General features: G+C 38.5%; 1 protein-coding gene across 2 annotated transcripts in view; it reads right to left on the reverse strand.

Moving 5' to 3' along the window:
- Positions 1 to 22,241, reverse strand: part of PPM1D (protein phosphatase, Mg2+/Mn2+ dependent 1D) — a 42,378-nt gene that overhangs the window by 7,319 nt on the left and 12,818 nt on the right. Inside the window, exons 2-4 of one of the 2 annotated variants that reach the window (XM_059148410.1) lie at positions 16,933 to 17,158; positions 8,491 to 8,615; positions 751 to 941 (exon numbers count right to left, since the gene is read on the reverse strand). In XM_059148410.1, coding sequence (XP_059004393.1) covers positions 751 to 941; positions 8,491 to 8,615; positions 16,933 to 17,158 — 542 coding nt within the window. Of the gene's footprint in view, positions 1 to 750; positions 942 to 8,490; positions 8,616 to 16,932; positions 17,162 to 22,241 lie in introns of both variants that reach the window. The other variant, XM_059148409.1, reaches the window with a different exon arrangement.

Below are 22,241 nucleotides of genomic sequence, written 5' to 3' on the forward strand. Positions count from 1 at the left end.
CCTGAGATCATGACCTGAGCCGAAGGCAGCGGCTTAACCCACTGAGCCACCCAGGCGCCCTATACATTTTTTTTAAGAGGATTTTTTATTTAAGGTTTTATTTATTTATTTGATAGAAGATACAGCAAGAGCGGGAACCCAAGCAGGGGGAGTGGGAGAGGGAGAAACAGGCTTCCCGCTGAGCAGGGAGCCCAATGCGGGGCTCGATCCCTGGACTCTGGGATCAGGACCCGAGCCAAAGGCAGACACTTAATGACTGAGCCATCCAGGTGCCCCTGAGTTATACATTTTAAAAAGGTAAAATTTTGGGCGCCTGGGTGGCTCAGTTGGTTAAGCAACTGGCTTTGGCTCAGGTCATGATCCCACGGATCCTGCTTCTCTCTGTCTCCCTCTGCCTGCCACTACCCCCTGCTTGTGTGGTCTCTCTCTGCGTCGAATAAATAAAATCTTAAAATAAAATAAAAAATAAAAAATGTAAAATTTTGTGGTATATGAATTACATCTCAATTTTTTAAAAAGAATTAATGAGGTTTCATAGGCCACTAAGGGCTATTCATAACAAAGTCTGTGGTTGTGTGTTTATCTAATTTATATCCTCTCTCATTCCCTTTATGAGCTGCAAAGTTTGTTTTATGTAATTCTAGAGCCAGGCAAATGGAATACCTACTCAAAGTGAATATCCTTAGACCTATGACAAAGTAGCAGAACAATGTATAGACAACAATATCAAATTATTGAGTTACTTCTCACCATCAAGTATTTCTTCTCCTCTTGGTCCTGGCACATTGAGATGGCATCTTGCGGTGGAATCATATTCCAAAGTCCATCACTCCCCAAGATAATATACTTGTGCTTCTGGGGGTCAAGAGTGTGGACACTTGTGTCTGGTTCAGGTGACACCACAAATTCACCACTGAAGAAATCATAGCTCCACAAATCACCTGGGGGTGGGGGCAGAAATAAGCAAGAAGTGTTATTTCCAGGCTAGTAATATTTTGTCAACAGATTAAAGGAGAGAATCTACACATTCATCAAAATAGATGCAGAAAAGCAATTGATAACATTCAAAATCCATACCTGATTTAAGAAAAAAACATAACAAAACTGGGGCACCTGGGTGACTCAGTGGGTTGAGCCTCTGCCTTCGGCTCAGGTCATGATCTCAGGGTCCTGGGATCTAGCCCCACATCGGGCTCTTTGGTCGGTGGGGAGCCTGCTTCCCCCTCTCTCTCCGCCTGCCTCTCTGCCTACTTGTAATCTCTCTCTCTGTCAAATAAATGAATAAAATCTTAAAAATAAAATAAAATAAAAACTACTTGGGGCACCTGGTGGCACAGTCAGTTGAGTGTCTGACTCTTGCTTTAGGTTCAGGTCATGATCTCAGGGTCGTGGAATCAAGCCCTGCGACAGGCTTCCCACTCCATGAGGAGTATGCTAGAGATTCTTTATCCCTTCTCAGTCTCCCTCTACCCACCTCCTAGCTTGTGCTCTCTTTCTCTCTCTCTCTCTCAAATAAAGAAATCTTTAAAAAAGGGGGAAGGTGGGGTGCTTGGGTGGCTCAGTGGGTTAAGCCTCTGCCTTCAGCTCAGGTCATGATCTCAGGGTCCTGGGATCGAGCCCCGCATCGGGCTGTTTGGCAGGGAGCATGTTTCCACCTTTTCTCTGCATGCCTCTCTGCCTATTTGTGATCTCTCTGTCAAATAAATAAATAAAATCTTTTTTAAAAAGGGGGGGAAGGGAGGGAGGAAGTGAGGAAGGGAACTCTTATTTTTCTGTGATATATAAGACAAAGTTAAGTGGAGCTATCTAACTTTTTCTACTCCTCCAAACTGGGGAAAGAATAGACAAAAAGAAGAAAACATTAATCTCTATCTCTTTTGTTTGTTGTGAAATACTCTGGGTAAAGGCCTAAATTACAAGCAAAAGGTTTGGGGCACCTGGGTGGCTCAGTTAGTTAAGCATCTGTCTGCCTCAGGTCATGATCCCAGGGTCCTGGGATTGAGTCCCAAGTCAGGCTCCCTGCTAAGTGGGGAGCATGCTTCTCCCTTCCCCCTCTGCTCCTGCCATCTCTCTCTCAAATAAAGACAGAAAGAAAATATTTTAAACCAAATAGAAGCAAAAGGTTTTCAGACAAAAGAGTGGTTTTAGCACTCTTTCAGCAGGTCTGACTTACTGCTAACCAAGAGTAAATCTCTTTGTCCTTTCTCTGCCTTAAACTTCCCTTCATTAGGTCCTATCAAAAGTATTGTCCAATTAAAACACATTCACAGTCTAAGGGACAAGTAATTCAAATCAATTGTTCTACTTTAAAATAGCAAAATTCATTGCCAAATGAGCCCCTTGAAAGGTAAAGTGGCAATTCATCTCTCAGAGTAGAAAAAAAAAAAAAAAAAAAAAAAAACCACACATGGGGCACCTGGCTGGCTCAGTTACTGGAGTGTGCCACTCTTGATCTTGGTGTTGCAGGTTCAAGTCCCCACACTGGGCATACAGATTATGTAAAAATAGTATCTTAAAAAAAAAAAAAAAAAAAAAAAACCATGCAACCACTAAAAGCTAATTATAATCCAAGTAGACTTACAAAGATGCATTTACTTCTTTTTCTCTTTTTTTTTTTTGAAGTTTTATTTATAATCTTTTCAGTATCTTTCTTTATAAGCTTATGGATTCTCACAACTCTGAAATCATGATCTGAGCTGAAACCAAGAGTTGGACACTTAACTGACTGAGCCACCCAGGTGCCCCTTTTATTATTGTTTTAGTGCTCAAGTTGCTTTAAATTTGCCGGTGAAATTTGCTGGAATGTGAATTTTTAACAAACTCACTAGGTGAGTTGTATTCATAGTCAGATTTAAGAACATATGACATAGGCACGGTTCCCTTATTTTATCAGTTTAGAGAATCCTGGCTTTACCCGAGGTAAAATGAGCAACGATCAGAACTGGGCCTTGAATTAAGTGTTTCTATCATTGGTCTACTGTTTGTACACCAAAATAGGATCAAAGAATATCATTCCTGTAGTAAAGGGAGAGCCTTTGGACATTGCGGCAAATGTTGTTAGTTGTCTCCTTGATGACCATTTCCCTTTTGTCCTTAGTAGGGGCACTGGAAGGACACCAGAGGAGAAAAAGGCCTTTCTTCTGGTTTCAGTATGTTCTCTGCTGGCTTCTGTGGCACATGGCAGCCCACAGTGCACAGGATACCCAGTAGTCTTTACCTCTAGTGACTAAACATTTCCCCCTACTCTGTGAGTGGCTTCCCACAGAGCACTTCCAAAGAGCCTCAATTCATCTATTCTTTAAACCACAACCAATGGGCACCTGGGTGACTCAGTTATTAAACATCGGCCTTTGGCTCAGGTCACTGATCCCAGGGTCCTGGGATGGAGCCCTGCGGCAGGCTCTTTGCTCAGTGGGGAGCCTGCCTCTCCCTTTCCTCTAACCCTCCCCTTGCTTGGGTTCCCTCTGTCACTCTCTCTCTCTGTCAAATAAATAAATAAAATCTTTAAACTGCAACCAAAAATCATCCCTTGAAAACATAAATTTAAGGGGTGCCTGGGTGGCTCAGTCGGTTAAGCACCTGCCTTCGGCTCAGGTCATGATCTGAGTCCTTGGATCAACCCCCAAATCGGGCTCCCTGCTTGCAAGGAAACTCTTTTCTCTCTCTTCCTTGCTCATGCTCTCTCTTGCTATCTCTCTCTCTCAAATACATAAATACAATCTTTAAATAAAAAATAAAACATATTTAAGATGGATGGTGATGGTTGCAAAACACTATGTAAATGAACTTAATACCACCACTGACTTGTAAACTTAAAATGGTTAAGATAGCAAAATTATGTATCTTTGTCATAATTAAAAACATACGTATACCCAAATTTAGTTGTTTCCACTCCCACTCTGCAATAGCTTAGTCTTATTCCTAATTTACAACTCTTAACCACAATCTAAAAAAAAGCCATTTTATCCATGCCTCTTATTCTCATATCTCTGTTCCAGCTACACTGGGCTTTGTCAGAGTTCCTTATTATTCTCACCTTCCTTCCTCTTATCAGAGCTGCTTGCAGATGCAGCTCCTATGCTTAGAACACACGTTCTTCCTCTCTTAACAACTAGTAATTCTTCAAACTTCAGCTCAGTATCAAATATCTCTTGCCTCTCCAGCTAGGTATAATACCCTTATTTTAAGTTCTCATTAGCACATATTGAAGTATTTAGAGATGTAATTTTTCTTTTTTTTTTTTTTTAAAGATTTTATTTATTTATTTGACAGACAGATCACAAGTAGGCAGAGAGGCAGGCAGAGAGAGAGAGAGAAGCAGGCTTCCTGCGAAGCAGAGAGCCCGATGCGGGGCTCGACCCCAGGACCCTGAGATCATGACCCGAGCCGAAGGCAGCAGCCCAAACCACTGAGCCACCCAGGCGCCCCTAGAGATGTAATTTTTCAACTCGTTTTGTGATCCGATGAATGCTTCTCCCCTTCTCTATACTGTAAGCTTTCAAGAGGACAAAGACCACATGCTTAGCACATATTGCACTCAGTAAGTATCTGTTCAAGGAATAAATGATTTGCAAGATTCACATACAATTCTATCACACAGCCACTAGAAGGCACCTTTGTTATATCTGTATGCAAGTAATTCTAATCCTCATGAGTTTCTAAAAATGGTACCAATCTCTGTTAAGCTAACTTTTCTTTCCCAAAAAGCTAGATTAAAAATGGTCATAAACCATAAGAATGGTGCTAAATACTATAATTTACTATGATCCAGTAAGTATTACCATGCAACAAGTTAAAAAAAAAAAAGTTTAAAATTTTATTTATTTGTGGACACCTGGGTGACTCAGTTAAAAGTCTGCCTTTGGCTCAGGTCATGATCCCAGGCTCCGGATCTTTTATAGGCTTTGGCCTAGGATCAGGAATAGCATGCACTTATAACATTTCTTTAGGTTATACATCTTGGCCAGAATACTACATAGGGAATATTGTGTCAGTCTCAGCACTATTCCTCATTAGTAATGATAATTTTGATTATTTAGTCAAGGTACTGCCTGATTTCTCTGTTCTCTAATTACTAGTTTTTTCTTTTTTAAAAGTTTATTAATTTTTAGTATCTCTACACCCAATATGGGTTATAACTCACCACCTGGAAATTAAGAGTTGCATGTTCTTCCAACTGAGCCAGCCAGGCACCCCTTAATTACTATTTTTTCTCTTTTGCAACTAAAAGCAGTTTATGGGGAGATATTTTAAAACAATGCTGATATACCACTGCTTAAGTACTTTTGAGTATCTGTGTAAAATAAACATTGAGGACTATATTTCTTTCTCTCTACATAGTTAACAAATGTTGAATCAAGCTAAGGAAAAAACACAGATGGGATGCCTAGGAGGCTCAGTCCGTTAAGTGCCCGATTCTTGGTTTTGGCTCAGATCATGATCTCAGGGTTATCAGACTGAGCCCCAATGAGGCTCCACGTCACCACAGAGTCTGCTTGGGATTATCTCCCTGTCTCCCACCCTTTGCCCCTCTCCCTGCTTGTGCTCTAGTAAATAAATAAAATCTTTTTTAAAAATCACATCAATATCTCTCTCCAAATACAGTAATCGATACCTTTTGGACTGACTAGATATTCTATAAGAAGCTCATTCAATGCTGCTATTAATTCTGTCTCTGCCTCCCCACCCTCATACTACTCCAATAAAAACCAAAGTGTATGTAATAGAGAAATCTGACTGGTAGCAGTTCATAAGAAAAATATCTAACGACTGGAGCTATTTCAATAAACCAACAAATGTGGTATGATTACTAAAAGCTAATGACAGATTCCAGGACTCTACAAGCAGAAGTACAATGCTCAGGTAGCAGGAATAAAATATTTCCATCATACTTCAAACTGTTCAGACCACATCTTGCAGAATATCCTCAATTCTGGAACATTTAATGAAGAAATAAAGCAATATGACAAGAATAATGAAGGGTCTGAAGCCTAGAGAAAAGACTAGAAAAACATGCTAGCTAATTTTGAATAGGTAAATGATGGTCATTATGCAAAAGGAAAAATAAATACACTGCCCTGTTTTTGACTCAGCACATAAAACTAGAGTCAATATCTGAAAGATTCATGTGGCAGATTTTAACTGACAATTATGCAAGAGTTTGTACTTTGAAATATTAAGATTTACTGAATATATTCAAGTAGGAGTTAGATTACTTCTTGTCTGAATTACTCTAGAGATACAGAAGTCAAAAAGAAAAGTAGAAAGTAGAAAGTCTGAAACAGAAAAACCAGTTGGTTTTCCTGCTCTTTCTGCCAGTCCTTCATCTGTTCCTACTTTTCCACTACACAATCTCTTATGAGTTTCAAGGCTTAAAATGCTTGGCACACACACTTCATATATACAAAATAACTTGGCATCTATTTTTCTAAATTGAAGGTTCAATATTTTTTTTTAAGATTTTATTTATTTATTTGACAGAGAGAGATCACAAGTAGGCAGGCAGGCAGAGTTGGGGAGAGGGGGAAATAGGCTCCCTGCTGAGCAGAGAACCCCATGTGGCACTCAATCCCAGGACCCTGGGATCATGACCTGAGCTGAAGGCAGAGGCTTTAACCCACTGAGCCACCCAGGCACTCCTCAATTTATCCCTCAGTTTGAATCTGAAGTAAGACCTTGCCCTCAGTATAATTAGTTGGGTTCCCCATAAAAAAACCTTCTGTTCTTGAGATGCCTGGGAGGCGCAGTCAGGTTAAGTGTCTGACTCTTGGTTTTAGCTCAAATCCGTGATGTCAAGGTCCTAGGATCAAGCCCCCTGTTGGGCTCCGCACTGAGCACAGATTTAGCTTGAGATTGATTCTCCTTCCCTCTCCCTCGGCCCCTCCAGCTCCTGTCCTCTAAAATAAATAATCTTTAAAAACAAAACAAACAAAAAATGCTGTTCTTTAGTAATATTAATTACTTGCCAATTATCACATTCCTCCCTCTTTATCCTTGCTAACAACTGAAAGATCTATTATATCACATGGTTATACTATTAATGAATAACCTGAGAAACAGACAGCCTTTGAGTTCTGCAAAAATCTACAAATATGTAGAGTGCCTAGAATACTGCTACAGGCCCCCAATAGTACCTTTGCCTCCAATTTTATCACCCTATAATTTTACCCACTACAGCACCAAAATGACCCTTAAAAAAAAAAAAAAAAAAAGAAAGAAAGTAAAAGAACTGGGGACACCTGGGTGGCTCAGTTAAGCATTTTGCCTTTAGCTCAGGTCATGATCCCAGAGTTCTGGGATCCAGTCCCACATCAGGCTCCTTGCTCAGTGGGAAGCGTGCTTTTCCCTCTGCCTGCTGTTCCCCCTGCTTACACTCTCCCTGACAAATTAATTTTTTAAAAACATGCATCATGTCACTGCCCTATTTCAATAAACAGCAACAGTAACATTTACAGAACACTTATTATGTGTCAGGCACTGTTTTAACCACTTTACATATATTAAGTCATCCAATACTCACAACTGAATGAGGCAGGTACCATTATTAGCCCCATTTACAGCTGAAAAAACTGTCACATATATTAAGTAATTTATATATAGTAAGTGATTTGCCTTACTATATGTAATTGTGCAGTAAATAACAACATTGGCATTGGACCCTAAGAATTTTGGCTCCAAAGTCTATCTCTTCACCACTGTGGTATACTTCCTCCACTCAATTACTTCCTGAAAGTATTTAAAATAAAATTCCCAGGCGCCTAGGTGGCTCAGTGGGTTAAAACCTCTGCCTTCGGCTCAGGTCATGATCTCAGGGTCCTGGGATAGAGTCCCAAGTCAAGCTCTCTGCTCAGCAGGGAGCCTGCTTTCCTCTCTCTCTCTGCCTGCCTCTCTGCCTACTTGTGATCTTTCTCTGTATATCAAATAAATAAATAAAATCTTTAGAAAAAAATGAATAAAATAAAATTCCTTATCATGGTCTACTATAAACCCTTGTAAGGTTTATTTCTTGCCTACCACACATAATGTCTGCACCAAACTCCTTATCTTAACCTGCATGCCCTCCCTTTTTGCGTCCAAAACCAGGTAGATTCGAAAATAAGTATTTTTATTTTGTCATGAACAATTTATTTTGCTAGCTAATGAGAAAGAGACCTTTGAAGGTTCTTAAGAGAAATATAAAAGGCTGAAGTAGGGAAGCACATTTAAAAATAATTTTAAGGATAACACCAAGCCTAGACATATATATACTTCCCTAAGTACTGGTGTGAATCACCAAAATGTTGAACATGACTCATGGTTAAAGAGCAACCAGCACTGAAATCCATTTTAACCTTCCCCTCCATTAAGTTTTAAAGCATTTACTATAACAACAGCGTATTTCTACCCCCATTATCAGTCAAATGAGAATTTAGTTCTTAGTCTCCTCTTTTATGTTACCACCATACATTGTAGAAAATCTAGTATGATTTACCAAATATAAGTCCTACTTACCAAGTGCTCTTGCTACTGCCAGAAAAGGAATCTGGTCAATAACTGTGCTCCTTCTAACAGGTCCATTGTGAGTGAGCCGAGGTCGTTTCCAAACTACACGATTCACACCAGACTTGTTCATCACACTGAAAAAGAGTTCAAAAAAAAAAAAAATTCTAAGCGAATAAAATAGAACTAAGGTAGCTTAATGTGGTAAATAACTAATATAATCAGATTATATGATCATGAAATAATGACTTATCTGTTTCAGACACAAAGATGCTTAAACCAAAATTCCTGTTCAGAGAGGAAACACAGAATAGGTAAGATTAACATGAGGAGAACTGAGATTGCTGAGGTAGTTTAGAAAGAACAGAGTAGAAGTAATGAGAAGAAAAATGAGTAGACAGCATGTCAGAGAAAAAAGCAAGATAATGTGATAACTAAGAAAACTGAAAGGAGGAAGAAGAGGTTATAAATAAATAGTGATTAAAAAACTGAAAAGGAGGGGCGCCTGGGTGGCTCAGTGGGTTAATGCCTCTGCATTCGGCTCAGGTCATGATCCCAGGGTCCTGGGATCGAGCCCCGCATCGGGCTGTCCGCTCCGCAGAGAGCTTGCTTCCTCCTCTCTCTCTCTCTCTGCCTGCCTCTCTGCCTACTTGTGATCTCTGTCTGTCAAATAAATAAATAAAATCTTAAAAACAACAACAACAACTGAAAAGGAGATGTAAGATAATTTTTGATGGATTTGAGGGTGCTGAAAACAGTACAACTTCAGTTTTAGTATTTTTAATTTGATGATATAACTCAACAGAAATATCATATATTTAGATGTTTCTGTAATTACAAGTACGAGAGTAGACTTTGGAAATGGATCAGCTGTAGAGATATAGATGTGGGAATCACAGAATAAGAAAACTCCTAAAGAGGGGCCTGGGTGGCTCACTGGGTTAAAGCCTCTGCCTTCATGATCCCAGGGTCCTGGGATCAAGCCCCATATCAGGCCCTCTGCTCAGCAGGGAGCTTGCTTCCTCCTCTCTCTCTCTGCCTACTTGAGATCTCTGTCTGTCAAATAAATAAATAAAATCTTTTAAAAAAAATAATAAAACTCTTAGAAAGGAATCTGGCATAGCAGCAACAGAAATCTATAATTAATACACAGAACAGTACATGCTAGGTTGCCTAAAACATGGAAATACAGTCAAATCTTTAAGCAAAAAAAGTAATAATGAAACCACAACAGAGAGGCACTTGGGTGGCCCAATCCGTTAAGTGTATGCCTTTGGTTCTGGTCTTGATCCTTAGGTCCTGGGACTGAGTCCTGGAACGGGCTCCCTGTTAAATGCAGAGTCTGCTTCTCTCTCTTCCTCTGGCCCTACCCCCTGCTCATGTGCACATGTACTCGCTCGCTCTCGGTCTCTCTCATAAATTAAAAAAAAAAACACAAACACTAGAGATGGTCTCTCAGCAGGTACCTGGCATGACTGAAACAGTAAACTGACCCTTAACTAATCATGACCTGCCTGAATTAAAAAAAAAAAAAAAAAAAAAAAAATCAATGAAAGAAAGATGTTCCTCTGGAAGGCTAAAAAAGTTGGCAGAAAGAGCAGCAAAGAGAATTTTCAAGAAACACTATTAGCCTAAAAATTGATATTAAGTCCACCTGACAAGATACATGCATAAGAAAAAAAAAAAAGATACATGCATAAGATGAGGTTGATCCCCAAGACTTTCAAAGATAGAGGACACTAAAATAACCTAATTAAGTCTTCTCACTTAGCGCCCCTATACATCCAGAAACCCTTTGATTACAATCTGAAATTTCATTCATCTACGGCAGGCCAGCTGACAATAATATGTGGTTTCCTTGTTGGTCATTTTTCTCATGATTAATGAGTACTAAGACATCCTGATATATATATATGAGTCTTTATTAGTTTATTATGTTGACCTTGAGTAGCATGACTCTATCCTTCTAAACTTGATGAACACTGAAATGACACTGGCTTCAAGACGCTGAAAGCTGAAGACAGGACAAATAATGGTGACCACTCTCAAAGGAATGTCACTAGAAAATACCATACATTTCAGCAGCTGCCAGCCAGTTAAGCCCCAACTATAGCTTTTCTATCTCTACTCCAACTTCAAAAGAATGAAAATACTAGAGAGAAAAGAGATAACAAATGAATAAAAATCCTGAGAGAAGCAAAATAAAGGCATAAGCCTTATAAATGAGAAATAACCACTCTGTGAGCCAAGAAAAATATGAATATGGCAGAAGAGCCTCAACCTTCTTTCTGAAATATATATGAATATGGCAGAAGAGCCTCAACCTTCTTTCTGAAATAGAAAACAAAATTATCTCACAAGAGGAAGCCAGGAGATTTAAGCAGCTCTGTCTCATGAAACTCTGCAAAGATCGAAATGTTCACTCTGTCCTGTGTGGCCACTGAGCACTCTAACTGTGGCTAGTGCTAATGAGGAATTAATTTTTTATTTTCATTGTAATTAAATTATACTGAAATTTAAACAGCCATATGTAGCTAGCGGCAATCATGTTAGATAGCAGAGAGGAGGAATAAAGCAAGTACAGAGTGGTCACTAAACGTTGTCAATCATTAATAACACAGAAGAGAAAGTCAGGAGTTGTTTATTTACTATCCTTTTGAGAACCCATTTAGTTTAATTCAGAGTCCTCAAAGCAACATTGTTCTACATCATAGCAAGTTAGAAAACCAAAGGTGGTCATTTTGTTATTTTATGTTTTCTTTAATACTTACCCTCAAAAAACAAACAGGAGAGTAAAGATTAAATCTACCATTCACAAGAAGAGACACAATAATTTTGCCTTCATACTACCTTAATTAAGTCCTATTGTTCTTTCCTAAACCTGCTCCCTAAAATGTAAGGCTTAATACTTAAGTAATTATGGTAGCTACCCAAATTGTTTCCATTATAAATCTTAAGTAGGAGCCTTCTTGATATTTAATAGTCAAAGATATTATTGTCTCTATGCTTCTGAGGAACAAAAAACTAATGGTACTGGTTAAAACAAATTTTAAATCCAGCATCAAAAAACAAAGCAATCTTATAAAAGATGCTGCTTTTATTGCACTCCCTACTGCTGTCCTGTATGATTAAAAGGCATAAACAAAGGCACAGCCTGATATGCAGAGAGCTGACTGAGCAGCAACAGAAGGCTGGAAAAACAGAGCACTGGCCAGTTGCCTAGGGTGAGACAGAGGGAAAGGAGGAAATAACTTATAATAAAACAGCTCAATTTGTGCAAAAAGACACCTGCTCCCAAATGGCAAAGAGCATCTGTCCAACCATGCAGATGGTATTTTAAGTGACAAGACAAAAAACATAAACTCTAAAAAAAAGTTATTAAAAATCAAAGAATATATAATTTAACAATTCATATAGAAAAATAAAGAATAGTCCAGCAAATATTTTTTAAAAGATTAATGAAAAGGTGGGCGCCTGGGTGGCTCAGTGGGTTGAGCCGCTGCCTTCGGCTCAGGTCATGATCTCAGGGTCCTGGGATCGAGTCCTGCATCGGGCTCTCTGCTCAGCAGGGAGCCTGCTTCCTCCTCTCTCTCTCTGCCTGCCTCTCTGCCTACTTGTAATCTCTCTCTGTCAAATAAATAAATAAATAAATAAAATTAAAAAAAAAAAAAAAAAGATTAATGAAAAGGGATCAGTACTACCAATGTTAAAAATTATAATGAGCCACAATTTCTTTTTAAAAAGTATGCTACTCGTACAAGAACATACAGTATAAAAATAGCCCAGAAAAAGACTCAAACATATACAGGAATCCAGTTTATAATTGTAAAGCTCACTTTGCATGACTATGAGCAATGGTCTCAGATACAGACTGATCTTCACACTATAGGATCAAATAGATAACTTTGTAGGATATAGAACAGGAAACAGTATGCCAGCACGGCAGCTTCAGTTATGCTGTCTTCAGCAATCATCCTTAAGAGAAATATAGAGCCATTTTCTAGCACCCAGAACAAGCTTCATATGACCCACATAAACTTCATATGCCCCAGGAATCAGTGTCCTATAATAGCCTTTGACTTACCGGTCCCTGCATAAGTCAAACTGCTTGTACACAGTGCAGGTAATAAGGTCTGTATAGTCCACTCAAAATCTTCTCTATCCAAATACAGTTCCAATTCAAGGATCATTCTACCATAAGCAATGTTACCTTATAATGGAACTGACATTCCATCTTAACCAGAGAAATGGTGCTAGAAGAGGGTAAACTCAAGGTCATTTTCCCATTAAAGAGGGGTTTTATGCCTGGTTACCCTTCTAATCAGTAAGAAAAAGATACATAATTGTTCTAGTAGCTACTAATGGCCATTGAGAAAAAAATATTAACTTGTAGCCCTACACACAGCTCAGATTTTAAAATTCCAGAGAGTCTAAAGGTTAAAATGTATACGATAACAACCAAAGAAGTACTAGAAAAGTGGTTCTCAAAATTACTAGAAAAGTAGTTCTCAAAATATGGCTCAGAGGCTCCTGGGAGTCTCCCAGACCTTTTCAGGGAGTCTACTAGGTCAAAACTATTTTCATAAGACCATGTGTATACAGTGGGGTTTCTGAGAGGCTATAAGATTTGATAGGATATTATATAATAAAATATGTCAATATTTGGATCTGTGTTAACTCAGAAGTATTTCACAAATGACCAATGCCTATGTTACAAAACCACACATAGGGACTATATACTACATGTTTCCAACTATATGATCTTCTGGAAAAAGCAAAACTACGGAGATATACAGAGACAGGCGGTTCCCATGAGTAAGGGAAGAGGAAGGGATCAACAGGCAGAGCACACAGAATTTTTAGGAGAGTGAAACTATAATGGTAGATACCTGTCAAAACCCTAAAACATCCCTAATGTAAACTACAGGCTTTAGGTGATAATGGTACGTCAATGTAGGGTCATCAATTGTAATAAATGTATCACTCTGCTAGAGGATATTGATAGTGGGAGCTGTGCATTTAATAGGAGGCAGGGAATATATAGGAACACTCTGTACTTTCCATTTACTTTTGCAGTGAACTAAAACTGCTCCAAAAAATAAAGTCTGTTAATAAAAAAAAGTCATTTAACCAAAATGGCTCTTAACTGATAAACCTATGGATCTGGAACGTAAGCATATAAAAAGGTCACTGATGTAATTTCAGTTACCAGGGCACCTGAGCGGCTCAGTTGGTTAAGCAACTGCCTTCGGCTCAGGTCATGATCCTGGAGTCCCAGGATCAAGTACCGCATCCAGCTCCCTGCTTAGTAGGGACTCTGTGTCTCCCTCTGACCTTCTCCCCTCTCGTGCTCTCTCGCTCTCTCTCTCTCATTCTCTCTCTTACATAAATAACTAAAATCTTTAAAAAAAAATAATTTCAGGGGCACCTGGTGGCTCAGTGGATAAAGCCTCTCCTTAGGCTCGGGTCATGATCCCAGGGTCCTGGGATTGAGCACCGCATCAGGCTCTCTGCTCAGCAGGGAGCCTGCTTCTCCCTGCCCCCCGCCTGCCTCTCTGCCTACTTGTGATCTCTGTCTGACAAATAAATACATAAATAAATAATCTTTAAAAAAAATAATAATTTCAGATACCACACTATTATTAACTCTTAAGAAACTACTTCTTTATGAGTTTTAGAATAATATCAAAGAAGACTATCTCCATAAATAGAAAAGCTATTAAAATAATCCCCCTTTTGCAATTATATACCTATGAAAGACCAGTTTTACTTCTGATACTGCAACCAAAAAACATAAAAGATTGAAGGCAGAAGCAGCTATGAGAATCTAGATGTCACCTATTAAGCCAGACATTAAGCAGACTTTGTGTAAAACAATTCCAAGTCTCTCCCTAAATATCTGTTTTGGGAAACAGCTATTTTTTCATTAAAAAAATGTTCTTTATGTTAACACAATGGGTTTACTCTTTTTTTTTTTTTGAAGATTTTTATTTATTCATGAGAGACCGAGAGAGAGAGAGAGAGGGAGAGAGAGAAGCAGTCGGAACTCGACCTCAGGACCCTAAGATCATGACCTGAGTCAAAGACAGATACTTAACTGACTGAGCCACCCAGGTGCCCAACACAGTGAGTTTGATATTTTTATTTTTCAGAGTGTTTGGGTGTCTAGTCAGTTGAGCATCTGACTCTTGATTTCAGCTCGGGTCATAATCTTAAGGTCCTGGGATCCAGCCCACCACCAGGCTTTCCACTCAGCAGGGAGTCTGTTTGTCTCCCTTTCCCTCTGCGTCTCCCCTACTCATACATGCACACTCTCACTTTCTCCCTCAGATAAATAAATCTTTAAAAAAAGTTATTTTTCAATGAACAAATATTTGGAAAGGTCTCTACATTTAGTTTCTAAAAATCATTATATATAACCCATATAAACAAAAAGCTTCTTGAGGTCCTCAATTTTTAAGAATAAAAAGCATTCTGCCTGTAAGTAGGAAATATTTGTAACTACTGTAATAGATTCATAAATATTCGTAATATATTCAAAACTACTGTATTAGTAAAAATATTTGTAACTACTGTACTAGAATATAGAAGACTTTTTAATAACCTCAGAATGAGAGAACTGTATGTACAGCATAAAAAAACAAAAGTCATAACAAAAGAGACTAAACAACATTAAAACGAACTTCCATGTGAAAAGAAATTTCAGGGCCATAAGTGAAAGTCAGATTGTGAAAACAACAACTGAAGCACATCACATACATTAGACTAATTTCTCTAATTGTATAAGCAGCTCTTACACATTAATACAAAAAAGGCTAAAAATTTTCCCCCTAAAATGAACAAGAGTATAAACAGAAATACAAAGAAAAGGAAATATACATAGCTGCTAAACAAAAAGATATTTAACTTTTCTTGTAAGACAAATTAAAATTAAAATATCACCAAGTGTCCCCTCCTTTTTAACCTAAACATCAATATGATCAAAAAGTTCTAGAAGTATATTGATTGTCAAGGGCATCCACATACAATGCTGACGTTAATATAAACTGGTACAACCTCCATGGAGACTAATGGTTATCAATATTCAAAACATACTCCTCTTTGGCCCAGCAATTCCTTCTAGGAAATGATCCCACAAATATATATGTACAAAAAGACACACGTACAGGATTTTTCATTTTACAGTAGTGTTTGTAATAACAAAAAAAATAGAAATACACTTCAACAGGAGAACAGTTAAATAAATGATGGTACATCCATATATGGTACAGCTTCATATCTGATTATGTATGAATCTCTATCAAAGGATACACAATAATACTGGGTTCTTGAGGGGGAGGGGAACTGGGTGGCCTGTGGGACAGTAGCAGTGGAGAGACCTTCTAAAGTATAATCATTTTATGTTACCTAAATTTTAAACAAATGAATGCTACCATTAAAAAAAAATGTGTATGTACATATCATCATACAGAAGATTTTATTTTATTTTATTTTTTAAAGATTTTATTTATTTATTTGACAGACAGAGATCACAAGCAGGCAGAGAGGCAGGCAGAGAGAGGGGGAAGGCAGGCTTCCTGCAAGCAGGGAGCCTGATGCAGGGCTCAATCCCAGGACCCTGGAATCAGGACCCAAGCTGAAGGCAGAGGTTTTAACCCACTGAGCCACCCAGGTGCCCCCATACAGAAGATTTTAAAATTCGGTGTATTTCTGTACTACTCCTATTTTTCTGGATAGTTGAAATCACACTACAAATATAATTTTATATCCTGTTTATTTTGTGACCAATAAGCATTAACCCATATTATAAAAAATTCCCCATAGATGTGGGAGTTCATTCTACTACTCTTTCTACCCTCACCTGTGTTTGAAAATTTTCATAACACCATGGTTTTTAAAAATCTATAAGCATTAGGGGTATCTGATGGCTCAGTGGGTTAAGCCTCTGCCTTTGGCTCAGGTCATGACCTCAGGGTCCTTGGATGGAGTCCCACATCAGGCTCTCTGTTCAGCAGAGAGCCTACTTCCCCCCTCTCTCTCTACCTGCCTCTCTGCCTACTTGTGATCTCTGTCAAATAAATAAATAAAATCTTTAAAAAAAAAATCTGGGGCAAAGTCAGATTCAAATTGTTCTATTCTGCAATCCTAAAGACTGCTCTGTCCAGATCCTGAAAGTCATGCTTCAGTATTGATGTAAAAGGTGATCAATAAATCTTTGTATGTATTATTTGACTCCCATTCAAATATTATTTCCCCCTGGAGCCATTATCAGAAATAAAACAGTCAGCTCAAAATAATGACATAAATATGAATACAGATCAGTACTTTATCAGGAAAACTAAAAATCTGTAATACTGAAAAAGTAACTTCACTAAAAGGGAGTAATAGGTCAATCTAGTAGTAAAGCAGAAAAGAACAAAATAGAACCAAATAGACAAACAGCAAAATGATTACCTCCCACCAAGTCCTTCGATTCGTTCTCTTTCCTTGGGAAGTTCTGGCTTATGGTCCTGTGTCACCTCCACAGCTCTGACAAAATCATCCTTCGGGTCATCCTGAATTCCAAGAACCACCCCTGAGTCACCCACGTGAGCTACATACATCTTCATGCCCCGTATGATGACCACACTGGCAGTTGTCCCTGACGTGCTGGGAAGACCTGTCATAGTCTTTGGCCATTCTGCTGTAATAAAAATAAAATATTTTACTCTTCCAGACATAAACATTAATATGATATCAGAATAAAAATAGCAATGCGTGCTGAATTAGCATGTTAAAACTTGAGTTAGCACAGGATAAATTTTAAAAACATTTTGAAAGCTATTAAAAAAGAACTTGTGTTCATTTCTTCATCAATATAGTAATGAATTAATTTTATAAATAATATAATTTTATTACAACCATCAAACCAATCCTAGGAGAAAAATATTACAGGACAGATTTACTAGTTCCACATCTCTTAGTCCCAACTACATTTAGTGGCAGGTATGTGTTCAGAGTTGTTTGTTGTTTTCTTTCTGTAGCTTAGCATCTATGTATTAATCTCTCTTTTAAGATTTTTAGGAAAAGGTACTTGATTTGTTTTTGAAATAGCTATTTTAGACATTCAAAATCTATGGTTCCATGCTAAGAGCTTTACATGTATTATCTCAAATAATACTTGCATTAAACCTATAAGATTGGTAAAATTAGTCCCATTATTTTCCTTTTACAGATGAGGAATCAATAGTTTGAATAGTTAAAGTTGTTTAAGATAACTCAAATATTAAGTGGCAGAGATCTGATATATTTAATTCCAAAATCTTATATTGACTAATCACATTCATCATTTAATAATTCTAAAATATTCTGTAATATTAAACTACAATTTACAGCTTAAGATAGCCAACTGAATCCAAACAACTGACACAGGCTCCTCACCAAAATCCCACTGAAAGAACAGAATATAAACATTAGAAAAAGTCCACAGCAGTCATGAAACACAGAGGAAAGTCATACACAAATCTGAGGAAACCCTGGAATCTTAAAGAAATGGAATTATACTAAGGGAAAAATCAGAATACAAAACTTGTAGTCCAATATAAGTGAAAAGCACAATTGTAAAGGCAATACATCAGTTTTCCCTCGTAACAGTCCCTGAAAAGCTCTAATTCAGAGACAGTGGCAAAAGCTGAGATAGGAATGGACAGTAGAAGCTTGGCAGATTTATTTAAAACTGTAGGAGCTAGGTCAATGCCTAAACTCTCTGCACAGTAAAAAGTAAAATATTTTAGTTCCTAAGTGACCAGTTCCTATAATAACCTCTCTCTCTCGGGCGCCTGGGTGGCTCAGTGGGTTAAGCCGCTGCCTTCGGCCCAGGTCATGATCTCAGGGTCCTGGGATCGAGTCCCACATCGGGCTCTCTGCTCGGCGGGGGGCCTGCTTCCCTTCCTCTCTCTCTGTGATCTCTTCCCTTCCTCTCTCCTACTGTGATCTCTCTGTCAAATAAATAAATAAAATCTTAAAAAAATAAATAAATAAATAAATAAATAAATAAAAATAACCTCTCTCTCTCTCTTTTAAGATTTTATTTATTTATTTGTCAGAGAGAGAGAGCAAGCGCGAACACCAGCAGGCAGAGTGGCAAGCAGAGGCAGAGAGAGAAGCAGGCTCCCTGCCAAGCAAGGAGACTGATGCTGGACTTGATCCCAGGACCCTGAAATCATGACCTGAGCCAAAGGCAGCGGCTTAACCAACTGAGCCATCCAGGTGTCCCTAGAATAACCTCTCTTAAGGGAAGTGATGCATCTGTTGATAGAGACAAGAGGGTCTCAACCAAGATGAGACATAAGAAAAAGGGCCTTAAAAACTGGATGAGGGGGGGCGCCTGGGTGGCTCAGTGGGTTAGGCCGCTGCCTTCGGCTCAGGTCTTGATCTCAGGGTCCTGGGATCGAGTCCCGCATCGGGCTCTCTGCTCAGCAGGGAGCCTGCTTCCTCCTCTCTCTCTCTGCCTGTCTCTCTACCTACTTGTGATCTCTCTCTCTGGCAAATAAATAAATAAAAATCTTAAAAAAAAACAAACAAAACCGGATGGGGCACCACACAACTTTCAAAGCCACAAGGCAACTCTAGCATAGTCAGACTAATTAGAGTTCTTTTCTTTTCTTTTAAAAAAAAAGAAAAAAAAAGATTTTATTCATTCATTTGACAGAGATGACAAGTAGGCAGAGTGGCAGGCAAAAAGAGAGGGGGGAAGCTGAGCTGACTCCCTGCTGAGTAGAGATCCCGATTTGGGGCTCGATCCAGGACCCTGAGATCATGACCTGAGCCAAAGGCAGAGGCCAACCCACTGAGCCACCCAGGCACCCCTAGACTTCTTTACAACATTACATAGCTGAAAAGACATTTCTTGAATCCTACAGCGCATCTCATCTCATCCTGCAGAGGGAATCCACCCTACATAATGCCCTGTCACCACAGCAGAGGGCTGCTTGCAATAATGAAATAATGACCCTCACAATTGCTGAGGGAAAAAGAATGGCTACCAATATTAATGAAGCTAGAAATTCATAAATTTACGCATGTAAAACGACCTTCAACAGAACCAGACACATAGTAAGTGCTCAATAAATGTTAATTTTTATTGTTACGATCATTATTTAAGAAAAGCAAATAGCCTAAGAGGCGTCAAGAATATGCAAAGAGAAAATGGCCCCCAAGAAAACATCTGCGGAACAATCAAAAGCATTTATAGATTATTGGCTTTGATAAGGTTCAGTAAGGTTACTGAATATAGACATTGTTATTTTTAAAAACAAACAATGCTATTTCCATAAGCCCACCACAAAAAATGACAAAATGTAACTTTTAAAAAAGATACCATTCACAATAGCAGCAAAAGGTATACTGTATCTGGGAATAGTGCTAACAAATCTCTAACAAGACCTTTATGGAAAAGTCGTAAACTAGTGGACCAAAAGAACAGAACAGTGAGCACAGAAACAGACCCATGCATTTTAAAACACTTGATATATGATTAGTAAAGAAAAGACTGACTTTCGGGGGTGCCTGGGTGGCTCAAGCAGTTATGGGATTGAGCCTCAGGGTCAGGCTCACTACTAAGCAGGGAGTCACCTTCTCCCTCTCCTTCTGCCCCTTCTCTCCCATTCAAATAAATAAAATCTCAAAATGAAAAAAAAAAGGGGGCGCCTGGGCGGCTCAGTGGGTTAAAGCCTCTACCTTCAGCTCAGGTCATGATCCCAAGGTCCTGGGATCAAGCCCCGCATTGGGCTCTCTGCTCAGCAGGGAGCCTGCTTCCTCCTCTCTCTCCCTGCCTGCTTCTCTGCCTATTTGTGATCTCCGTCTGTCAAATAGATAAATAAAATCTTAAAAAAAAAAAAAAGATTGACTTTTGGTACATGGAATTGCAACAAGATTACATAAAATAAAACAAAATAATAAACTAAACACTTTGGGTTTCTGATGTCAAGCAAAAAACAAAACAAACAAAAAAATTCCAGATACATTAAATGACAATATGAAAAGCAAAGCTAAAATAGCTTAGAAAATACAGGAAGGTATACTCATGACCTCAGAATAGGAAGGGACTTCCTAAAGACAAAGGATGGACTAATCATATAAAGAAAATGATTAAGAAGCTACACTACCATTAAATTCAAGAATTTCTGTTCATCAGGGGCACCTGGGTGGCTCAGTGGGTTAAAGCCTCTGCCTTCAGCTCAGGTCATGGTCTCAGGGTCCTGGGATCGAGCCCTGCATCGGGCTCTCCACTCAGCAGGGAGCCTGCTTCCTCCTCTCTCTCTCTGCCTGCGTCTCTGCCTATTTGTGATCTCTCTCTCTCTCTCTGTCAAATAAATAAATAAAATTAAAAAAAAAAAAAGTCAAGAATTTCTGTTCATCAGGGGCACCTGGGTGGCTCAGTGGGTTAAGCTTCTGCCTTCAGCTGGGGTCATGATCTCACGTCCTGGGATCAAGCTCAGCAGGGAGCCTGCTTCCCCATCTTTCTCTCTGCCTGCCTCTCTACCTGCTTGTGATCTGTCAAATAAATAAATAAAATCTTAAGAAAAAAAAAAAAAAAGAAGAATTTCTGTTCATCAGAAGATACTATTACTAGAGTGAAAAGACAGTCACAGAATGTAATTTATAATAACACACCACAAAGATGGTATCCAGAATATAAAAATGCTCCTAAAAAAGAAATCAACAAGACAAACTATGCAACAGAAAAATGGACAAAATGCTTGAAAAGGCCTTTTGCAAAACAGGAAATCCAAAGAGAAAAAAAAACAAACACGCAAAGGTGTTCGGCTTCTTTAATCAACAGGGAAATACAAATTAAAAACCACAATGAGATACCACTATATAATTATCAGACTGCATAAATTAAAGTCTGACAATAGAAACTGTGATTAAGAATGTGGAACATGTTCTATCAACTACTCTTGGGAGTATAAACTGACATAACCACTTCAGAAAACATCTAGGCATTATCAAAAATGAAGATATGTGTACACTTCAATTACTCACTATCCCTAGACATAGATCATGAATTAACGTACATGTACACACATAATATAAGAATGTTCAGAGCTGCATGGCTCATATGGGCTCAGGTCATGATCTCAGCGCCCTGAGATCCAGTCCCACCTCCGGGTTGCTTAAGATTCTCTCTTAACATTCTGTCTCCCTCTCCCTCTGCCCCACCCCACAGGCTATCAATCAATAAAACCTTTTAAAAGGAAAAAAAAAAAAAAAACAAGTAAACCCCTACAGAACTATCACCACAAAAGTCAGGATGATGGTTACCCCGAGAGATTAAAAATATGAGATGAGAAAAGACATATGGGAGCTTCCATAGTACAGGCAATGCTCTCTTTCTTAACCAGATGGTGTTCATTTTACAACTCTTCATTGAAGTGTACATTTATGTTCTATGGCCTTTTCTATATGTATGCTATATTTCACAATTTGTTTAAAGTTAGTATGCTGAATGTTTCTTCAGCCCTTTCAGTTATCTTGTGGGTTAATTACAGATCTTGCTAAAATCTTTTCTTTTCAAGCAAGCTAAAACAGAATTTTTTTTCTGCAGCTAAGAACCCAAAAAGATAAATATCTATTATCACAATAAATTAAGGAGGTGAACTCCCAGAAAGAAAGGGTTTTAGGCACATTCAAAAAACAAAATTTACCTAAAATTAACCAACTGTTTGCAAAAAGCACCTACAAGATGGAAAAGAAGAAAAAGAGCTTAAAAAGGGGAGGGG

Source organism: Mustela lutreola, chromosome 15 (assembly GCF_030435805.1).
Source record: "Mustela lutreola isolate mMusLut2 chromosome 15, mMusLut2.pri, whole genome shotgun sequence".
Classification (NCBI taxonomy): Eukaryota; Metazoa; Chordata; class Mammalia; order Carnivora; family Mustelidae; genus Mustela; species Mustela lutreola.